This window comes from Myotis lucifugus, unplaced genomic scaffold (assembly GCF_000147115.1).
Source record: "Myotis lucifugus unplaced genomic scaffold, Myoluc2.0 scaffold_5, whole genome shotgun sequence".
Taxonomy (NCBI): Eukaryota; Metazoa; Chordata; class Mammalia; order Chiroptera; family Vespertilionidae; genus Myotis; species Myotis lucifugus.
Window position 1 is genome coordinate 17,545,672 of NW_005871053.1, and position 18,952 is coordinate 17,564,623.

Here is an 18,952-nt window from a genome sequence, read left to right on the forward strand (position 1 = left end):
GACTGAGGGTGTTATCGCAACCTCTTGATCCACACTGCTCTGTGCATGACAGGGGGAGGTGCCCCAACTCCCCAATCGGCCCTGCTCTGAGCCTGACCAGGGGCTGCACCTAGGGATTGGGCATGCCCTCTGCCACCCGGGAGCAGGCCTAAGCCAGCAGGTCGTTATCTCCCGAGGGGTCCCAGACTGCGAGAGGGCACAGGCCTGGCTGGGGGACCCCCCCCCCCGAGTGCATAGATTTTTGTGCACCAGGCCTTTAGTCCTATATAATAAAAGGCTAATATGCAAATTGTCCCCTCAACCAGGAGTTCAACTAGGGGGCGGCGCCGGCTGGCCAACTTCCCAAGTCCCCTCCTCCCTGGATGGCCTGGCCCAATTGGCCCTGATCAGGGCAGGTTGGCCAGACCCCACCCATGCATGAATTCATGCCCTGGGCCTCTAGTTTATATTATAAAGCCAGAATTACTGCAGCCAACTCTGGATTGCTTTGCAAAACAAAAAAACAAACAAACAAACAACAAAACAACACTCCCTATTTGCAGGGTCATTTTTTTTTTATTAAATAAATAATATTAGCCTTTGAATAATTTTAGCCTTTGTTTAGAATAAAGAAAAAACTAAATCAAATAATATGTTATTTGGAAAATAACATTGGAAAAATCAAGTATCTAGTTCTGTATTAGGATGGAAATTCATACTTTTGATATTACAAAACTGACAGTCCAAAAAAGCAAAACAATGAAGATGAAAAGATAAGCTGGGTTTATTAGGGAAATATACATTCTGTTCAAAAGAACTGAGATAACATGCAAATGGTGGCACATTCTATTCAATGTCAAAGTTGAAGAATAAAAATTATAAAGGAAATGAAGATCAAGAAAGCCAAATATTCCCATTTTAAAATCAAAAGTAGATAACTGCAAATATGAGGTAAAATATTAGATCAAATTGTCTTGCAATCCTATCTTAGCAGAGTTCTTTATACTGTGCTAATTTTAGGGAGAAAAAAATGTGAAAACTAGGCACAGATTTATTGTTGAGTTTTAATTGTTTCTATTGCTCAAATCCAAACATAATCTGTTGAATTAATGAGTCAGAAAACTACTTCACCAATCTAAAAGCTTTATAATCAGCTTGTTCATAAGTACTCACATTAGAGACTAAGAAATGCAAAAATGTTTTCTTTAAATAGGAAATTTGATGGGTACATTTCATGAGACTTCTAATTATAAAAAGATGTTTCATTAAACCAAATATAGGATAAACCTATTTTGTAAAGTAAGAATAAAAGCACAGAGCAATCAAAGTAAATCACTGAATTCTATCTAGAAATTAGACATTATGTTCTGCAAGAAAAAAGTCATGTGAATCTGTTTGGAAATACATCAGGACTATAATGGTCAAGTTACTCAGGCTAAAAAATATTTTTTTTAAAAAAATCACTACTATGTCTGCAATAAGCTTAACTAATTTTGATGGAATATGCTAGGAGTTTATTTTTATCTTATTTATATTTTGATATACAAAGCAGAAAGATGTTGGCCTTAATGTAGTGTCATACACGCACACAAAAAGAGAGAATAAATTGGATTATGCTGGTTAATTAGAAACCATTGGTCTGATTAGTCAGCTTTGACATTTTCATTGAATCTGGGTGTTAGAAATTATAGTTTTAATTTTGTTAGTTTAAAACTATAAAATTGGTCATTTAGATACCATTTTAGTTATTAAAACTAGGCATTTAAAAACTATGATTGCTTTGGAATATGAAATTCTAATTTATTAAAACCCGAGACTATTTTAATCCAAACTGACAGAACATATAGATGCTTGTTCACTAAGATATGGAATTACCTGGAATATAAACTTTAGTTAATGGCCCAAAAACAGTGATTACATTTAGAATACCAGGTTTGAATAACCTTGGGATTTCAAAACAACCTCTTTTTCAAAATAATCTGATAATTACATGGAACACATTTTTAAATTTAAGAACAACAGAGTATTAAATTTTCCAGCAACCAGACTCATGATTGATGTGTGTGTGTGTGTTTAAAACAAATACCATTTAAGATTAATTGATCTGGCAACATTTTATTCATGTTGGAAGTCATACCAAAAACAAAGAAGCAAAGGAAACTGGCAATACTTTTATTAGAATTATATTAATAAGATTTATTAAGAAATTTATAACTAGGGGGAGGAACATCTTTCATATTCTTTATTCTCTGAAAAGGGGATAAAAATTAATTTTATCTTTATGGCTAAAAGTAATGTGTCAAAATGTTTCACTATTTTTTCAAGTCTTGTTCTCTCAGAGGCACTGGCCTATCCTATAAGAGAAAATCCAAACTGTTTTTTAAATTTACTATTCCCTAGCTTTTTATGACAGTACTTTTCTCATGATCCTTTTTCTACTTCACTGATTCTTCTTTTCCTTTCTAGCTCTTCTTCTGACTTCTCTAGAAACCTTAATATTCTCCAAGTTAATATATTTGCAAGGTAGGCTAACTGTTATAACAACAGCAATAACAACAACAAAATACCTCCAATAATCCATTGGATTAATAGAGTATAATTTTTTTACATTTATGTGCCCACCTAATAGTGAATCTAAGTAACTGGGGACTAGTGAGGGGATGGAGGATGGGGTGCTCTGCTCCACACAGTCAGTAAGGAACTCAGGTTGATGATCTTTCTGCTATCTTCATCCAGTGACTACCTAGGCTAGTCCAAGGCTATTCAAACCTGATCATCAACATCCATCTGGGGGCTGGGGGGAAAGAATAGAGGATTGTAGGTAACAAGAGGTTTTTATAGATTAGGCCTAGAAGCAGCATGAGTCACTTTTGCTTTCACACAATTGGTTAGAATTTATCACATGACCACATCCAACCTGAAGAAGGCCTGGGCAATACAGTCTTGCTATCATCCTAGTAAAAAATAACTCATTTCATGCACCAAAAGTTTGCTGGTTTGATTTCCAGTCAGGGCACATATTCAGATTGTGGGTTCAGTCCCCAGTGGGGGTGTGCATGAGAGACAACCCATCTCTCTCTCTCTCTCTCTCTCTCTCTCTCTCACACACACACACACACACACACACACACGAAAAACATATCCTCGGATGAGGGGGAAAAAAAGAAGAAGAAGAAGAAATGGTTGTTAATTCTTTCTGCGGATTTGAACTTTTAAATATCTTTGACAACATCTTCTCTGCTCCATCCTTACTACTGCTAACTAGACTTGAGTCTTTGTCATCCTTTTCCAAACAATACAGTAGCCATCCAACCAATCTGTCTGCATCCTTCTATCTTACCCACTTCTGATCTATTTTCTGTATCATGTTCACAATTGTGTTTTCAAAATTGTGGTTTTGAAATCCTTCAAAGGACTTACCAAGAGAAATTTAAACTTCTTAGGGTGGCATAAAAGTTTCTCAGAGATCTTGCTGATACCTCTGGATCCTCCCTCATCTTCTCTTTCCCTTAGTCACCCTTCACTCAGCACACTGAATCACCTGTAGTTTACTAAGCTGGCCTCATCTCTACACTGTTCATTCTACCTAGAATGTTCTTTCTCTAATTATTGGTCTAGAAAAGCCTATTCATTTTCTTAGGCTTACTAAATATTTGTTCAATAAGTGATTGATTGTACCATGTTAAAATGTATACCAAAATAAGATTCGGTGCAAATATTAAGATCCCTATATGCCCTTTTACCTATATGACACCAAGTACTTGGGTTTTGCTAGGCCTTCATTGATGATGTGATAATTCACTGTATCATAGAAAGTTTAACCAGAATTATTAAAGGTTTGTGATAAAATCCAGCCTTTAGATTATCCATGTGCATGCAATAGTGCTGTTGTATAAGATTTTTAATATAGTCATCTTAAACTCAAGTGCGAAGTTAGTTGATTATTGATAGTACACTCTGATGAGGCAGCTTAACTGGTTCAAATGTCCAGATTATATTTAGAAAAAACACTCTTACTAACACTAAGCTTTATATGATCTTTTTTTTTTCTTTTAGACCCAGGAGCATATAGAAGAAAGCAGAACAGGATGGGCTGGTGGAGTATGATTTTGCTATCTTTTCTTTATATTTTAATGACACTTAACAGATTCTCAACTATGAAAGGACCATTTGAAATGTATTCAAACTGGCAGTACTTTTTCAATAGAAAAAAATATCAAGGTAAAAAATATAAAGGTAGTGATCCCTTCAGCAATTTTGTGCTAGACAATTTTAATGTACATTTAGAATTCTTTTGAGAACAAATCAATCATATTCTTCATGTTCCAACCTTAACTTTTTCAACGAACTGTCTGATATGGATAATTAATATTACTTCTTAAACAAATACAATAAAGATCATTTTTTAAAAAGAAACATAGTCCCTGATCTGCCTAAAATTATCTTATTAATCATTAGCCATTTGAATTCAGGAAAAATAAATATATTGAGTATCCTTTGAAATTTAGAGACAATCTAACTCTCATTAAATTTTATTATAAACTGAAATTAATTTATTATAAACTGAAATTGCTTAAAACTAAAATGAATGTGTATATATATTCATTTATATATGTTCATTCATTTTAGTTTTTGAGCAAAGTGATAACAAATAAAAAGATGTGTGTTTGGTTCTGATTTGTGATCACTTGGATAAGCTTATTCAGTGATTTATGGGGATTTTTACTGTGAAAAAATAGGTTTTAGGAAAATATCAATTGTATCTAACATCCTCTATAAATAATACAAAATAAGACAGAATAAGTGAATGTTGCAAGTTTACTGTAACTTAACACAAAAATATGATTGAATTCAACTAGCATTTGAGTTTTTAAAAAGGCGATGTTTTCTGAGATTTTGACACATTCATAAAAGAGGAAACTCTTATGACTTGATTTAACACATTAACCCATAATAAAAGGACAACAAATAATTCAGAAGTCAATTCTAAGATGATAAGTCTCATAAAAATTCAAAGTTAAAATGGGTAAGGAGAAGGTAAATTATAAAGTAAAAATCTTTAGATATTAAAAACTCTATTGAACACTTTTTCTAGATCCAATGATTTTAGTTTGCATATGTTTACTCAGTCTTCAGTTATATTCATTAGCTAAAGAATAGTTATTACTTTATTAATTATATACAATAAATGTAAAATATATTCTAAAGTAACAAGGTAACAAGGATAAGTATAAGTCGGGGGGAAAAACGGGAAAGTCCTATTTAATTTAATCTTTGTCACTGTACTAAATAACCCAGGAAAAATTAGGCATATTCAGTAAAAGAATAGGATCTTTTAAATATTTTAGATTCTTGGTTAATCAGAAGCTCGCCTTCTAGGAAGACAATTCTTACACCAGCACTTGAAAACTTGAAGAAAAGGGAAAGTTAACCTATGAATTCACTACTATTATAAAGATTTCCAGTAAAGAATGAGGGAAAGGGAGAAGACTTGAAACTTCCTTTCATTGTGTTCTCCATGATGATAATATAACTAAGGTTACGATAAAGTAGCATGAATGATGTGATTTTACAGATAGATAAACAATGATACCAACAACCTTCTCAAAGACATAATTTTAGGAATCCATACGTTTATTCTGAAAATGGTACCAGCATTCAAAACATTCTGAAATATTTGCATCTTATCAATTTTTACACTCTATAGAGCAAACATTAGCTGGATGAATGGGTGAATAGATAAATAAATAAATAAATAACCTTCTAAAACTATAGATCACTGTTTTAAATACCCTCAGTGCCCTGTCAGCATGGCTCAGTGGTTGAGTGTTGACCTGTGAACCAGGAGGTCACGGTTCAATTCCCAGTCAGGGCAAATGCCCAGGTTGCAGGCTCTATCCCCAGTATGGGGCATGCAGGAGGCAGCTGATTGATGATTCTATCTCATCATTAATGTTTCTATCTTTCTCTCCCTCTCTCTTCCTTTCTGAAATCAATAAAAATATATTTTAAAAAATTCCTTCAGTGGAGGGACATAAGTGTTCTTTGAGGGAAGATGAGGTTCTTATATTAAATCCAAAGTCTTGCCAAAATAAATCTAGTGAATAAATAAAGTATCTGTAGCACATGATTTTGTGCTAGATCATGTTAATACCTGTAGCTTTAGAATTCTATTGGGAAACATTATTTTTCTTATTGACTAATCTCAAGATCTTAAAATTTATCCAGTAGTCAGTAAACTTTAAAAATACCAGAAGTGGAATTGTCAAAAATTCTTTGCAATGATGGCTTTCAAAAGTATGCTCACACTTTCCCAAGGGAACTGCTTTGAAGAGGTCATTCTTTAGATTTTATAGGTTCAGACATCTTTTTTAGAAAAAGACAGGGCACAACTTCATATAGTCATAGCTCCTTTGCCCTAGTATGCTGTTTAGCTTCCTTGAAACAATAATTAAACCAGTGACTTGATAAAATTACCCAGAAATATGTCTTTCTGATATTTTTTCAGGTAATATTTATGAGGTTTGTGGACAAAATGTACAAGCTGGTCTTATTAATATAAATTTAAAGAGTAACTTCAGAGCAGTTCTTCCTTTAGAACTTATCAAAGTGCTTTGAACTGAAAAAGACCTTCAGAGATTACCTAAGAACTAGAAAAGTGAGATTAATTGACTTGCTAAAATTGACCTGTTTAGTTGCAGGCACAAAACTAGCAAACAGTTTCTTAAGAACTTTATCACTTTTTTTCCTCCAGCATGAGATAGTCAGTGTCTGAAATTGGGAAAAATAGTGTAAGTTTTTCTGTATTTGATCAGAAAGATAACAACAAATTCACTTTAAATAAATCTCTTTTTGCTCTTTATAGAAAACAGACAAAAAGGAGGATGTAATCAATGTATCTGGTATTTAACCACTAAATTTGGGAGAACAAAGCATAATGCTTAGACTGCAAAGCCACATTTAAATAATTTCAAAATAATTAAGCAATACACCACATCTCCTTTAGACTGTTGGCCAAATCCCTCAGTTTGGAAAAATAAATTTTCTACTTGATGCTTGGAAGTCTGTGCTTTGACTACATGTGGACTCAGTTCAGGCATTAGCCTTAGTAAGTAGATCATTTGCCAACCTTAGCAAGAAATTATCTGGTGGTAAATAATCTTACCTTCCAAGTAAAGTATTTTGAATGGCTTTGCACATAGAGATGAGTAATTTATCAGAAAATCTAAGCAAGATAAAGGGATCTGTGAAGAGGCTGGTGATAACTGTGATTTTCTAGGGTCCAGATGTGACTTGTTGCCAGAAGCACTTAAATGAGAATGCATTGTGGACCTAGCCCTGCAAAGTGAATGAGGACATATTTCACACTCTCTTTACTGCACCCCAGTTACCTGTTTATCTAAAGTAGGTGTCTTTGATGTGTGCAGCAAAAGGGGAGAAGATAACAGTCTTTACTTAGCAAAAAATATTCTTCCTGTTTGCTTGATTCTAGTATCTTAAAAACATAACACTCTACCCTGTTATTATTTTTTTGTGTGAAAATTAAATCTTAAATTTTAATCTAGGACAAATGTTTTCCCCGAAGTTTCTCAACTAACTGCAGGTGTGAGGAGAATATAGTTTTACTCTAGCACCTTAAAATATTTTGTGATCCCGGTTCCATTTTAGCAGTTAAGACAACGTAAAGCCAGATTTTTACTTTTACCCTGAGGAGTGAGAGGGAGGCATTGTAAAGTGGTTACTACTAGGTATAACATCATTTCCTTAAAAAAAAAGCATAATTTTTTTCTAGAGTAAGAGAATGATTGTTGTGAGACATACACTAATGAAATTCTGTCCACAAAACTGCAAATCAGAATTTCCTATTCTTGGGACTCTTGGCTCTCAATTTCACTTAGAGGCACTAGTCTCAATACACAAAATGCTACCAAGGCTGGTCTTATTAATGAAATTAATAAGAGGTTTGTGCAAGGAAACCACATTTTCTCATTATTCCATTTTCATTTTGTTAAAGATTTATAATTTCTATGCCAAAGTGATGACTTAGGACACTGTTAGTTTCCTGGGGCTGCTGTAACAAATTACCATACTCTTGGTGGCTTAAAACTACATACATTCATTCTCTCACTATTCTGGAGGTTAGAAGTCCAAAGTCAAGGTGTCTGTGGAGCCTGGCTCCCTCTGAAAGTTCCAGGAAAAAATTCTTCCTTGCCTCTTCCAGCTTCTGATAGCTGCTGGCAATCCTTGGATGTGCTGAACTTGTAGCTACATCACTCCAATCTCTGTTTCTCCATATCTCTCTGTATCTCTGCATCCTCTTCTCTTCTTATGAGGGCACTAGTCATTGGGTTTAGAGCAGTGATGGCGAACCTTTTGAGCTCGGCGTGTCAGCATTTTGAAAAACCCTAACTTAACTCTGGTGCCGTGTCACATATAGAATTTTTTTGATATTTGCAACCATAGTAAAACAAAGACTTATATTTTTGATATTTATTTTATATATTTAAATGCCATTTAACAAAGGAAAATCAACCAAAAAAATGAGTTCGCGTGTCACCTCTGACACGCATGTCATAGGTTCGCCATCACTGGTTTAGAGCCTACCCTAATCCAGTCTCACATCTTGATTCTTACCTTGATTACATCTGTAAAGACTAGTTTTAAATAGTGTCATTGTCTTAGTCGGTTTGGGCTGCTTCAACAAAGTGCCATAGACTGGGTGGCTTATTAACAACAGGAATTTATTTCTCACACTTCTAGAAACTGGAAGTCCGAGATCAGGGTCCAGCATAGTCACATGCTGGTGAAAACTCTCTTCCAGTTGCAGACTTCCACCTCTTGTATCCTAATGTGGCAGAGAGCAGAGCAAAGGAAGCAAGCAAGCTCTCTGGTGATTCTTATAAGGGTACTAATCTCATTCATGGGAGCGCCAACCCTATGATCTCATCTAACCCTAATTACCTCCTAATACCATCTTTGTGGGGGGTAAGGTTTCAACATATGAATTTGGGAGAAATATTCAGTCTCTAATAGTCCCCTTCTGAAGTCTGGATGGAAATGAATTTTAGGGAAGACTATTCAGAATATTACAGGTACCATGTCAAATAAATTGCATTTGAAAATTCACGTAATCATACTCAATTTTATCAAAAGCATCAAGTATCAGATCATACACGGGACCATCACTAAAGTAGCAAACATCAACTTTCCCTATGTTCTTACTCAAAAGGGAGTTCCAGGCTGGGTGTCAGCAGGATCGGTGTCTGTAGCTAAAAGATACTGTAGTCATTTGGCTGTTGTTGCTTGGTCAGTTCTACAGGAGTTGAGCATCATGTTCACAGCCATATGAAAGCACGGGGCTAGAGAGAGCTGGTTTTGGATTATCTGTGGGAATACAGACCCTGAGTGATGTAGAGTAACACCTCGGTCATGTAGGTCTTTCACCACTTTACTGCCATTTCAAAACCCGCTGACCAGAACTGTAAATATACCAGCAAATGTAAGATGAGCCTACATTTTTAATGGGAGTAATTACCAGCTAAAATTGGGTGTGAGGACCTTGGCAGGATTTTAGTTATCTGTACCATTCAGGATATTGACTTGTGGCCCGCCCTGCTCCAGGGCACACCAGAACTGAGTGTCAGAGACTCCTTAGGTCATTAAGGGGTGCCCAGCAGGGTCCCTGCAAAGAAGTCAGGGATGCTAATGAGATCTACTCTGCTCCCCAAGTTCAAGAACTAAATCCCCCACTTGCTTGTCCTGGGTAACATTTTTCTCTCTAGCCAGAAGTCTCTCCCTAAAACTGTGGCTAGCAGGCCATGATATTTAATATTTCAAATGTCTTCATTGAATCACTGGCATTAGGTACTTGGCATCATACATATCAAGAATTAAAGGGGCTATCAGCCTTCATAAGAGTCCACATTTTAGTCAAATACCACATTTTGAAGACTGACTTGGTTAAATATCAACATTCATGTGTGATTCTTTCAACTTTCTTTCCTTTCCAGTCCATCACATAGTCTCAGAACATACAAATTAAACACTCAATCAAATTTAACATTTTAAACCCAGGGGTTTGTAGTAGCAATTAAACAGTGGTTGGAATGTACAAGTGCCTGCTAAAATCACTAGAAAAACCACCTACCTAAAAGAATGGAATTCCAGATCTGAGTGACAGAAGGTGGGGGTATGGGGGGAGGTGTTCTAGTTCTTATACATATTGCTTTTTAAAAATCAATAGTTTTAGTTTGGTTTGTCTTTTGAACATAACCTTTTCTTTTTCAGTTCTTTGTTTCAACACCAGTGTTCAGCTATGATTCCACTTCATACTACAAAATATTTAGCGACAAGGATGGCTACAAACATATTCACTATATCAAAGACACCGTGGTACGCTCCTTTGAATATTTATCTCCTCAAAGATCATTCACTTGAGGTTGCTCAAATAATGCTCAGCTTCACACCACATAATGTTTGTCTTTTTATAGGAAAACGCTACTCAAATTACAAGTGGCAAGTGGGAGGCCATAAATATATTCAGAATAACACAGGATTCACTGTAAGTATTGCATGAAGCGTGTTGCCCCAATCAGGGTTTAATTAGCCAATGGACGTACAAGAGATCCTGCACCACTTCTTTCTGTTAAGAGCATTTTAGTTATTTACTCTATAGTTTAGTTCAGACAGCTGTGCTTTCCTTAAGACTGCATTTCTATAACAACTAGGAAAGAATATATGGTAGGTGGTCATTTCTTTTCTGATATGCAATAGGTAACTATATAAAAGTGTAAATTTAAAAAGTAATAACTGGTTCTAAAGACAAGTTTTACGCTTCAGCACCTGAAGCAATGAGCAAGCTTGAAAAATCCACTGATGGCAACCCGTACATAGAAAATATTTTTGTAGTGATTCACTGCTATTTAAAGTTGTTATTATCTGTAACACCTATAGTTTATTGAACAATTACTGTGTACCACATGCTGTAAAGTAGAAATGATTATCCCAGTTTTACAGATAAGAAAACCAATACTCGGAAATTTAACTTGGCCAAGACCACATAGTTAGTGGCAAAGCTAGGATTCAAACTTAGAACACATTCAACCTAATGTTCTTATTGTTATCCTCAACACGGGACTTCTTTCCTTTTCGGTCCATCCTGCATACAGTCTAAATAAACCGCCTTAAAATAGTCATTTGTGGTCAAACTTCTGTAATCAAGAATGTCTGGTTCCTTTTCCTCACTCCTTATAAGGTCCAAATCCAGGGTACTCTGCCATAATCTGCTTACCATTAGCTGGAATTCTAAAAGCAAAGAGGAGGACCATTAGTTCAGGCTCACTGGCTGAAACCTGCAAGAAACTGTTGCCAATCCATGAAATTCTTTGAACAGTCAGCAAAGGAGTTTAGACATTATATGGAGCAGCCATTAAAATCACCAGCGTAAGAGGAGTGGCAAGATAAAACAGATGGGGGATTTCAGACATGATATGTTCAGATGGTAGGGGGAAACTGAAGGCAGGAAGACCCAAGTATGGTCATAATCTAGGCCTGAGGTGACAGAGACATGAACTAGCATAGTGGCAGTGAAATACAGACTCTTTGAGGGGAAAACGATGCCTTTCTTTCTTCCTTTTTTTTTCATCCTTGACACTTGGCATAGTGCCTGACACAGAGCCAGAGTTCAATGAATATTTGTTAAATGAATGAGAGGAGAGATAGATAGATAGACAGGAAAGACAGATGGAGGCTGAGCAGGAGTGGTGAATTAGTGGCTGTGAGGGAGAAGGGAACAAGAAGAGGGATGTGGATGCTGTGGCAAGTGTCAGAGATGAAGACAGTTGTGAAACCTTTGACATCAGAAAACGGCAGGGGGCTGTTTGGAAAAGATTCTGAGTAGTTTATTCACAAATAATTTGAGATGATGTGGGAAAGGCAAGTGCAAGTGATGATTGGAGTCATGTGAAGTTAGGAAAGACATGTAGACGGATACATTTAACACTGTGAGTGAGCTGTATCATGTTGCCTTTTCCTTTTATTTGGGAATAATAAGACTTTTATGAGAGTAAGGACAGAAAAGTACCCGGGCTGCGGAATAGTCCTGATAATTAAAAAGTGGTAACCAAACCTTGGTTATTCTAAACTTTTCACACCCTATTATGGTCTTCCAAAAAGCAAACAAACAAAAAACAAGACAGTTACTTTGTAGTAGTCAGATGAACTCACTCCCAGATGAGTGAAAATCATGCTGTGAAATTGGCTTTACCACCTCATGGCTGTATTAAGACAGGTTAGAACTGGACCCAGATACTTAAGTAGCAAGTATGTTTTCTTGCGAGTTGTTTTGCATCTGGGTAAATTAACATGCTCCTTTGTGTGGAACCCCAGTGTGGATGAGTTTCCTGGTTTATAGCAAACCTATGTATTGTCAGGGCATCTGTAAAGTAAATTCGAATGTGTTTAGAATAATAGACAAAATTAAATAATATAGCATAGAGAAACCAATAAACTGTTAATCATGGAAAAAGAAATGGGTGATATTAATCAAATATCTTAGTTTATTTTTTGTGGCTCAGAGCTAGTGAAATGGAATATAATATCCTATATAATAAAAGAGTAATATGCAAATCGACTGAACGGCCGAATGACCAGTCAGCGGGGGACAGGGCCAGTGAGCAGGCAGCGCCAGGCCAGCCAAGGCATGTGCCAGCAGGCAGAGGGAGGGAACGGTGATGGAGGAGGCCAGCACCATCCCCTGATCGGCCATCTGGTTGCCTCCCACAGAGAGAGGCCCGGCGGCAGCAGCGGGGTGATACGGGCGGTGCCGTCCCTTGATCAGCTGGCCTGGTTGTTTTCTGAAGAGGGAGGCCAGACTGTGGCTTAGGCCCGCTTCCACCAGGATGTCCAGTAGGACATCCCCTGAGGACTCCCGGACTGTGAGAGGGTGCAGGCCTGGCTGAGGGAACCCCACCAGTGCACGAATTTTCGTGCACCAGATCTGTAGTACCTATAATAAAAGAGTACTCTGCTTAATTTAATCCTCTATGATTGAAAGTCAGAATAAGCACACAAAATTCAGTTATACAGTAGAGATTTATGAATATAAGTGTCAATCAGTAAACAGTTTCATGAACTGTTTATTAATACTTTATTTAGTATTAGTTTACAAATTAATCATTCATTTATTGTCTATTAATATAGTAGTTTAGATGAACATTGGACTGCATTGTTTAATATATCAGAATTAGTACCAACAATCTTATTACCATTTAGTTATTGGTAGTTATTTAATAACTTCTGAATATCTTTCAGGTTTTATTCTAGCAATGAATTTGAAGGTGTCCCTGGAAGAAGAAATATCTACAGGTAATTTATGTCAATTCAGTTTAGAAATTTCTATACTGATATTTGAATAAAATCTGTCATGATCCTCAGAATATATAGAATTTAAAAGCCTGAAATGAAGTAGGAATAACTTGTGAATTGAGATAAAGCATTCAGAGAATGTTTTGCACTACATCAGTATAAAGTTATATAGCCCCAAAATATCAGCTAACTCAAATGTTTGTTTTCAAAAAGAAAAATCATGAAATTTTAATGCAGATGTAAACATAATGCTAAATAATTTAACTAAATTTACTGGTAATTGAAGACATTTATCCACTTACACTCATGTATTAAGTACCTATTGTATTTATTTCCATTATGTGTGACTTCTTTTAACATCATTCACTTTGGCATAAGCCTACTGTGATTGGAAGGAGTTCATCTTCGTTCCTAATTAGTGTTTAAGTTGGTCCAGTGGTTGCCCTGATGATTGGAAGGTGCCCTCAACAGCCCCTTCTGGATGTGGAGTAAAAACAACAGTAACTGTAGGCTGGTGAGTTTGCTATTTGCCAGGTACCTTCTTACTGCTTTATATATTAATCTTAACTCCCACAACAACTCTAAGAGGCAGGTGATATTGCTGAAGCCAGGATTTGTACCTGGGCAAGCTACACCTGACCCCTTACTGTGAGCAGCCTACCTCACATTTCCCAGATCACACCAAAATATGAACATGAATATTAACCGTAACTGAGAAAATAAGACATTTTCACTCTGCTGTATTCATCTGTTCCTCTGTTCCCCCTTGGATCTTGGCTCCTTATTGGTTGGGGTTGGGGAGAATCCCTCTATGGAGCTCGCAATGCCTCTGGCCATCCTCTACCCAAGGCAAAGTCAGGGGAAGCAGCAGAAGGAACACTGTGGAGGCCACAGGAGACCTTACCATCCATGCTGTGCTTATGACCCTGCCTCCATCCTGGCATAATACCACCTAGTCTCCACCAAATTATAAAAGACTCGAATTCTGACAGGATCTGGGAGTCTGTATGTCAGAGCCAATCACCCCATTCAGAAACCACGCAGAGGCCTCTGCCGAGGAGAGAGTGGGCCCAGCATGGTAGGTACAGGTTGGCTTGTGTAGAAATGTGTGGAGGGAGCATTCCCAGGAAGAGCTTCCCTGGGCCCAAATGTCCTGCCTCATGGAATGAAAGGCACAGGAGGAACATGATGTGTGGTTTCTCATTTCCAATTTGCTTGTTAGTAATTTCTCCTTCCAGTTATATGGTAAGAACAGATTCCCCTGGTATGTTTTGCTGGTGGGAATACAAAAAGAGAGGTGGGAAGAGGAAGAGCTATGCATTCCCAATCACTTTGTGGAGTGTGAGAGATGAATGGCTATGAGAAGTGATCACCTCATGCCCATTCGAGGTGTTAGATACTTCCCCCACCCAAGGAAATCACAGGGGGCTTCTCCCTTGAGGCTTGTGCCTATTCAGGCAAAAATTGAAAATCAGGCTACATCCGAATGCTAAGAATTCCCCTTCACTTTATTTTTTTCATGTTTTTATTGACTTTTAGAGAGAGAGAGGAAGGGAAAGGAGTAGAGAGATAGAGACATCCGTGAGAGAGAAACATTGATTGGCTGCCTCCTACACGCTCCCTACTAGGGATCGAGCCAGAAACCTGGGCTTGCGTCCTGACCAGGAATTGAACTGGTGACCTCCTGGTTTCTAGGTCAATGCTCAACCATTGAGCCACACTGGCTGGGCTCCCCTTCACTTTAAATGACATTGGCACCAGAAAAATGGAGTGGGTTTGATGTCAATATGTAAATTAGTCATTTTATAGTGCATTAGTACATTTTGATAAATACAATCTTAAATTTTGAATTTATTTTCATTTTTCTCTAGAATTAGCATTGGAAGCTATCCTCCAAGCAAGAAGTGTATTACCTGCCATCTAAGGCAAGAAAGGTGCCAATATTACACAGCAAGTTTCAGTGACTACTCCAAGTACTATGCACTCATCTGCTATGGTAGGTAATGGACTTAACACAAGTTTACCACTTCACTGCCACTGTCGTCATCCTCGTCACCACCATCTGATCAATCCTTAGCTACGGATGAGTAAGCAGGATTTAAATAATATCATACAAGGAAGTGTTCTCTGATAAAATGGTTGCTGGACTTCACCCATTTGCCTGGAGAAATGTCAAACTCATTCAGCCCAGGGAAAGAACAGTGGCCTAGAAACCAAAGCTTTTCACTTGGAGGCCAGTGATTCTTTAAAATGTAGTTTCAGGTGGGATGGAAAATGAACTTTTGTCACCGAGTATGTTTTTTTCTAAATTTGGGAAACATAGTAAGTATTCATTCAAATATTTTAAAAAATCATAGGTAATAAATTAAATATTTCCAGCTTGCTTAGGCCATGTGTACATTTAGTGAATAATTTCTATCCAGATAATTTTATACATAAAATGTTATTTATATCTTGATCATTGGGTAAGCAATAAAATAGGTTAGGTTAGGGGGTGAGTGGATTGATGAACTATGTTGGGGTCCTAGGGGTTTAGAAAACAGATTTGGGAAATATCTACTTGTCATTCTCTGACCTATTCCCCAGTTAATCCCTGAGATTCCCTGGTGGGGGACAGAAAACAGAAGAAGTTATTACAAAATGCCCATTATTTCCCTGTTTCTGGTTTCAACTCCCCAGAGGGTGGGTGGCTAAGGCAACAAATGGAATCTTTGATTGAGATCCCTGCCTAGTTGCAAAGGACCCTGAGGTTCCCTTTACTTCCCAGAAGGAAGGCACCCTGACATGCCACTTCTATCACCCCAACCACCTGGCCCCAGAGCCTGCAACCCAGCTCATCTGACCATGTGGAAATGAACGAGCATTTAAGCCCAAATGCTCCTTCAATAAGTCAGTTTGATACAACACTTTCATACAATGTTTGGTCAATGGCATCTTTGAAAAGTCAAGAGATTGTTGTTGTTGATATATGTGTGATTGTGGCATTTAAAGGTATACATTAATGTCCTTCAAGTTATATGTAACTTTTTTTCAATTCAAGCTATGTATTTATACAACATATTGAAAGCTTACATGCCAGGCATATGGTATTGAACTGATTATACTGAGTTGTCTGTCTGTCTTTGTCTCCTGAAGACAGACACTGCTTTCTTCAAATCTTTATAATCATAAGGCCAAGAAGAATGGCTAATGGGTAACAGACATTGAATGCTTGCTGAATGGACATAAGTGCTAGAAAGATCAAAGTATTGCTGCTGCCTTTTGCAATCTACCAAAAGACTCATTCTATCCCTCTATATTTATGTGCATTCTGCCTTTATCCAACACTTTTAACCCTTTTTGAAAGCACTGCATCACTTTGCCTGCTTAAGCCAGAGTGCCCACTGAAGGGATAAGAGAGCAAAAACTAAGCTCTAGTCAAAAGTTGGTGGAAGAGTCCTTTCTGGAACTTGAATTGCCTGACTTTTCCACACTCCCTCTTGTTCGGCAGTATGGTAATTTCCCATTTAGCAAAAAATATACTGTGTGGGAAGCATCACATCGTCTGGTGTTTTTGAAGCTCCAGTAAAATGAGTCACCGCACCATCATAAGAAAAACCTTGAAATCTTTCCCTTTAGGATTAAGAGTAAAGCCTCATTATGTAACTTCAAACTCTCCAAGAGCGATGGTGAGTAAATCCCAGATAATAGGATTAAAATAGGGGAAATCACCTTTATGATGCTAATGGCACAAAAGCAGTGCAAAGGAGGAATTCTAGACAATTGGTGCTGAAGCCATTAGGATCACACCCTCAGGCCATTTTTGTCAAGGGCAGTCAGTCATTAGTTTGTCTTGTAGCTTGAGCAAAAAAAGATATGCCAGTTGTCACTTCTGGAACTGCATAGCCATGAAAATTCCATAGGGCGGATACTGATTGACTAAAGTCAAGAAATCCAGATTTATGTCTCATTTCCTTACATCCTGACCAAAAATATAATGTGTGCTTGTTCCTTTTAATAACTTTGAAGAAAAGCAGAACAAAAATCTCTGAAAAGAAATTCTATAAAATTCTGAAACTCCGTACAATACAGAACTCCTGATTTTTGAGGGATCCTAATACATAATATCCCTGCTCCTTACTCCCAAGTTAGATTGAGGTGTCAGGAAGGAAATCAAAATATTAGCTTTATTACCTGTAAAGGTTAGTTGGGAAATGTGGCTAAGGTGCAGCTTCCTATCGTACCCCAGAATTAATTACATAAATGTGAGCACAACTGGATGGCCACTGGCTTCTCCCATGGCGCCTGGCACTGTCACACGTAGAGCAGATCAAAAGCATGTTTCCGCAGGTGAAAAATGCCTGGGACAGGGCAGAACAAGGAGTTACTTATGCTCCGGTCTTCTCAGACCACAGCAAATAGGTCATTCCCCTCTGCTTGTTTGGGACCAAGGTGCTGCTCTAATGACACTCTTTCCACATCGGAGGAAGCAAGCTTCGGAAGGAGGACAGATGTACCTTCACCCCTAGCTCCATGCTTGTTGCTTTTAACCTACTGACTGCCTGAGCAAATGTACCCGGGTACCATTTTATTCTATATCTCATATCTGTGATAGTGTGTAATGATTTGTACATCTTGTTAAAATATCTAGTTTCTACACAGAGAACCTGCATTCCATGTTGGAATAGATAGTAGACACTGGTGTGCCACCCAGACCTCCCAACTTCAGGACTGAATCCCTCATATCTCCAGCTGCTGAGAGTTCTGGTGGCTGACACCTCACAGCCCAGCCCCCTTGCACCTCCTGGGGATTGCTTTCAACCCCGGCTATACCCAATGACTGCTCCACCATGCAGTCTAAAAGTCAGCCCCATTGACCCTATTCGAGGCAACTCTTCATGCCAACAGCCTGAGCTCTCAGGGGATTGGCTGAGGTCTCCACTGTGACTTCACTAAAACCCACCCTCCCTTGTAGCCCAATTTTCCTGCCCTCTCCCACAGGTGTGTATTCTAATACCTCCCCCCAGGTAAACTTCTGCCCCACAAAACCCCTTCTGGGTCTGTTTCCTAAGGAATGTGACCTTCCACAGCTTATTGGAACAGGCAAATTATTCTATATAAATTTATTTCTTAGTGTATTAATTACTTTAAAAAGAGATGCTGGATTTTATGCACCAAAATGAATGAACCAAAAAACCACATTGAAAATATAATCTGGGTACTGGTGAAGGTTACTTGATAAAGACACAGCTAACACTGGCCCAAACAGCATAGCATCTTCCCAGAAGGCCACTTATCACTGCCACTTCCGGGTCCACCTGTAAATAGATCCGAACTTCAGTATCTCTCTTGGAAAAGTGCACTGGCAACTCCTCCCTCACATCTGTTCTTGGAGTGGGCTCTGATCTCATGCGTTGTTTAAATGTAACTTAAAAGGTGGTGTTTACTTCTCTATGGGAGAAAAAATAGGTGCAGAATTAAAACATGTACTTGACATTAATCACAAATGCTATTAGCAGTTCTCCTTGCAAACTAAGTTATGTTCTTGTTCTCCTTTTGTGCACAGGCCCAGGTCTCCCCATCTCCACCCTTCATGATGGCCGCACCGATCAAGGTAGGCTCTCCTGCA

At 37.7% G+C, this 18,952-nt stretch overlaps 1 protein-coding gene across 3 annotated transcripts in view; it reads left to right on the forward strand.

The window, feature by feature from the left end:
- Positions 1-18,952, forward strand: part of FAP (fibroblast activation protein alpha) — a 72,632-nt gene that overhangs the window by 29,869 nt on the left and 23,811 nt on the right. For all 3 annotated transcript variants that reach the window (XR_002826596.1, XM_023745502.1, XM_023745499.1), the window contains exons 13-18: positions 4,036-4,080; positions 10,267-10,371; positions 10,470-10,540; positions 13,291-13,344; positions 15,216-15,340; positions 18,890-18,937. Coding sequence is in view for 2 of the 3 variants with exons in the window: in XM_023745502.1 (XP_023601270.1) it covers positions 4,036-4,080; positions 10,267-10,371; positions 10,470-10,540; positions 13,291-13,344; positions 15,216-15,340; positions 18,890-18,937 (448 nt within the window). In the remaining variant the exon portion in view is untranslated. The remainder of the gene's footprint in view (positions 1-4,035; positions 4,081-10,266; positions 10,372-10,469; positions 10,541-13,290; positions 13,345-15,215; positions 15,341-18,889; positions 18,938-18,952) is intronic.